The sequence below is a fragment of the Oryzias melastigma genome, linkage group LG15, assembly GCF_002922805.2.
Source record: "Oryzias melastigma strain HK-1 linkage group LG15, ASM292280v2, whole genome shotgun sequence".
In the NCBI taxonomy this organism is placed as follows: domain Eukaryota; kingdom Metazoa; phylum Chordata; class Actinopteri; order Beloniformes; family Adrianichthyidae; genus Oryzias; species Oryzias melastigma.
In genome coordinates this window covers 16,039,511-16,042,547 of record NC_050526.1, presented here as the reverse complement: position 1 = coordinate 16,042,547, position 3,037 = coordinate 16,039,511, and the positions used below count along the sequence as shown (strand labels likewise).

Here is a 3,037-nt window from a genome sequence, read left to right as displayed (position 1 = left end):
GTCTCATCTACTCCGGACCTTCTTGTCCGGATACTCCGTCTTGATTTCAGCAGCCATCTCCACGCCGGTCGACCCGCCTCCAACCACTAGAATCGAGTCTGCCTCCTGGATCTGCACACAGAGCTCGTGAGCGTCACACAGGAGAACTCTGACAGAGGAGCACAGGTGGACTCACCTGTCCGAGCAGATCCTCGTATTTCTGCACGCTGGCTTCCAGCGACGACTCGGAGTGGCACTTCCCAGGAAACGGACCGTCGGTGCCGGTGCACAGGATGAGGTGGGAATACTGGATTTCCTGCCAGACAAACACACAGGTCTCACAGCAGCAGAACCAGCAGGTGAAAGCCCCGCCCCCAACCATCAGCTGTCCTCACCCTCCCACCCTGCAGGATCACCGCCTGCCGCTCCGGGTCCACATTCTCCACGCGGCCCTGAACGAAACTGGATCCAAACGTCTTGGCAAACGGGATGAAGGTCCTCTGAGCAAAACCTGGAGGCAGAAGCAGAGGTCAGCCTGACCACGCCCTCTGAGCAGGTTTCCATGGCAACAGCTGAGTAACCACCTAGAACACGTGTCAAAGCCAAGTCCCAGGGGCCGAATCCGGCCCTCCAGGTAATTCTATTTTATTTATATTGTTATTAACCATCCGATATCTTGCGCTTATCTAAACTTGTGTAATTTGTACAAAACATATTTTTATGGAGAGCAAATTATTGAAAGTTATTTAAGGTTTAAACTGATTTCTTCTGGATTAATATTCCTGCCTTTTCATTATTCTGATTTATAATAAAAAGTTACGTTTTTAAAGTTTAAAGATTGCCATTCTACTAGCTATTCTTTTAGGCTTTTTTGGAGTTTAGCTAATATTTCAGATACGCTCTAGCTCTTTGTTTAATTTAGGCTTTTTTTTGTTTTTTATGATATTTTGGAGTTTAGCTATCTTTTTTCAGCTACATGCTAGCTGCTTTGGCTAACCTTGTTTTTTTTAGGCTAATTAGGAATTTAGCAAATAATTTAGCTGGCTATCAGTTTCAGCATTCTTAACTATCAATTTCAGCATCTTTAGCTATCAGCATTAGCTTCTTCAGCGGCCAAATCCAGCTTACAGCATTATCACAGGTAATGCTATATATCTAGTTAATAATTATGTTAAAAAGTTACGGTTTTAAAGTTTTAAAAATGTGTTTTAGAGTGTTCAGTAAATGTTTATCTTGTTCGGATCGTGACCTGAGGTGTGTTTTGGATTTTGGACCCTTGTGTGATTGAGATTGACACTCCTGCCTAGAATGATCTAAAGTCTCCTGTTATTTTCCTTTCTGAGGAACCGCACTGATGTTTGCTCTATTAGAATTAGAAATAGAGTAACTGAAGCTTTTTCAGACTCAACAGGCCAAACCAAGAAAAGTTTCAAAAAATACTTGCAAGGTTGGTTTTGTATTATCACTTTTAAATTTCAAAATGAGTCGATTTGATCCAGAACATAAGCGGAGGGTAACAAACACCTGACTGACAAACTTTCACAACAATGACTCAGCAGTTTCATCTCAGCCTCTGCAGGCCTTTCAGGACCGAACTCCTCCTTCTGCTCCAGCCACACTTTAACCTCAGCAAACAGTGACTCAGCACAAATCCGCTCCCACCCGGCTGCACGGACGCTCTGAGCCCGGCCAGGTTGTGATGAAACGCCTCCCTCATGTCGATCAGGGTGAAAGGAACCCCCTGAGACTTCAGCTTCTGCGCCGCCGCAATGCCGCCGAATCCTCCGCCCACCACCACCACGTGGACCCCGTCTGGTATGGAGACCTGCCCTCCCATCTGTACACACAGACACAGCACTTTCAGGAGTCAGTTAATCAAAAAATACATTAATTCTTACAAATATTTCCGAGAGTTGCATAGAGGGAGCATGTTTTAGATTTGGCCACGCCCACTCTCTGACTTTACCCATGGCCATGTCTGAATTCCCTCTTTTCTCCCTAACTGCTGAAATACTATTTAGTGGTCTGGATCTTAACAGAAGTTACTTTCTAAGACAAAGGTGACATCACTTCACCTGTTTCTCAAAATAAAAATCTAATAAATGAACATTTCAGAAAGATTGTTAGGGAGGTGTGGCTCTAAAGGGATTCAGGTGACATCAGATTCTGTTCTGCAGCCATAAAAGTCAGAACAGGGAGGAAGTGGCAGGCACAAGTTTAAGTATAAGCCTTGTTTCCACTGGTACGGTCCGGTCCAGTATTTTAAGTGTTTCCATTGTAAAATCGACCCATTAAACAGTACCGAACTGTACCTCTTGAGGGCCCCATCCGTTGTAGGTCCATAGAAAAATGGAACTAGACAGTTGGTGGAGTCGCTGTATCCACCCGCTGATTGGCAGAAAGTGATGATGTCATTATTATGATGTCATTACTATGATAATGATGATGACATTAGCGAGCACCAGTATAGCGCTAAGCTAACAATTCTGTTTTCCTCTTTATGGTTTCATTCTTCTTAACTGCCCGCAATCTTCTTTCATACAATATTAAATTTCTGTTATACACCATGTACAAAAAGTAAAGCAGAAGAGGAAACGCTCACCAGAATTAAGTGGACCGTCCCGTTCTACCCCTTACCAGACCGGACCGTACCGGACTGCTCAGTGGAAACGAGGCTGCAGTGTCTTAGGCTCTGTGGCACTCGGACGTGCGAGTCTTGATAGATACATAAGGGCTCGTTATGTCAAAGCTCTGGCTCTGGAAAGATGGTGCAGAGTAGCCACAAACGATTATTTTAGTAGTCGACTTATATATTATTGTTTCCGATTAGTCGACAAATCGGGTCATGTGCAAACTGGATGTAAAGCAAACATCTTAACCATTATTAGCTTTAAACTAACCAAAAATTAGATATATTCACACATTATCTGTGATAATGCTAGTGTGAATGGTGCAAGCTGAATTTGGCCGCTGAAGATGCTGAAATTGATAGCTAAAAGCGCTGAAGCTCATAGCCAGCTAAAATATTAGCAAAATGCCAAACTAGCCGGGAAAAAAA

At 43.6% G+C, this 3,037-nt stretch overlaps 2 protein-coding genes across 4 annotated transcripts in view; one reads left to right on the top strand and one right to left on the bottom strand.

Moving 5' to 3' along the window:
• Positions 1-3: 3 nt before the first annotated feature.
• Positions 4-1,831, bottom strand: LOC112161809 (ferroptosis suppressor protein 1-like). Its single transcript, XM_024297271.1, has 4 exons — positions 1,642-1,831; positions 375-490; positions 176-295; positions 4-111 (listed from the first exon to the last, which is right to left on the bottom strand). The coding sequence occupies exons 1-4, from the start codon at positions 1,814-1,816 to the stop codon at positions 4-6; spliced, it is 519 nt and encodes a 172-aa protein (XP_024153039.1). The 5' UTR covers positions 1,817-1,831.
• LOC112162281 (PE-PGRS family protein PE_PGRS47) overlaps positions 1,659-3,037 on the top strand; it is an 8,671-nt gene continuing 7,292 nt past the window's right edge. For all 3 annotated transcript variants that reach the window (XM_036215646.1, XM_024298072.1, XM_024298070.1), the window contains exon 1: positions 1,659-1,794. The gene's annotated coding sequence lies outside the window, so the exon portion shown is untranslated. The remainder of the gene's footprint in view (positions 1,795-3,037) is intronic.

Excerpts from the sequence above, each read along its gene's own strand:
- LOC112161809 (XM_024297271.1), bottom strand. The coding sequence starts at position 1,816 with ATGGGAGGGCAGGTCTCCATACCAGACGGGGTCCACGTGGTGGTGGTG. Across the intron at positions 296-374 it reads TGATCCTGCAGGGTGGGAGG|GAAATCCAGTATTCCCACCT; the intron begins GTGAGGACAGCT and ends TTTGTCTGGCAG. Across the intron at positions 112-175 it reads ACGAGGATCTGCTCGGACAG|ATCCAGGAGGCAGACTCGAT; the intron begins GTGAGTCCACCT and ends CTCTGTGTGCAG.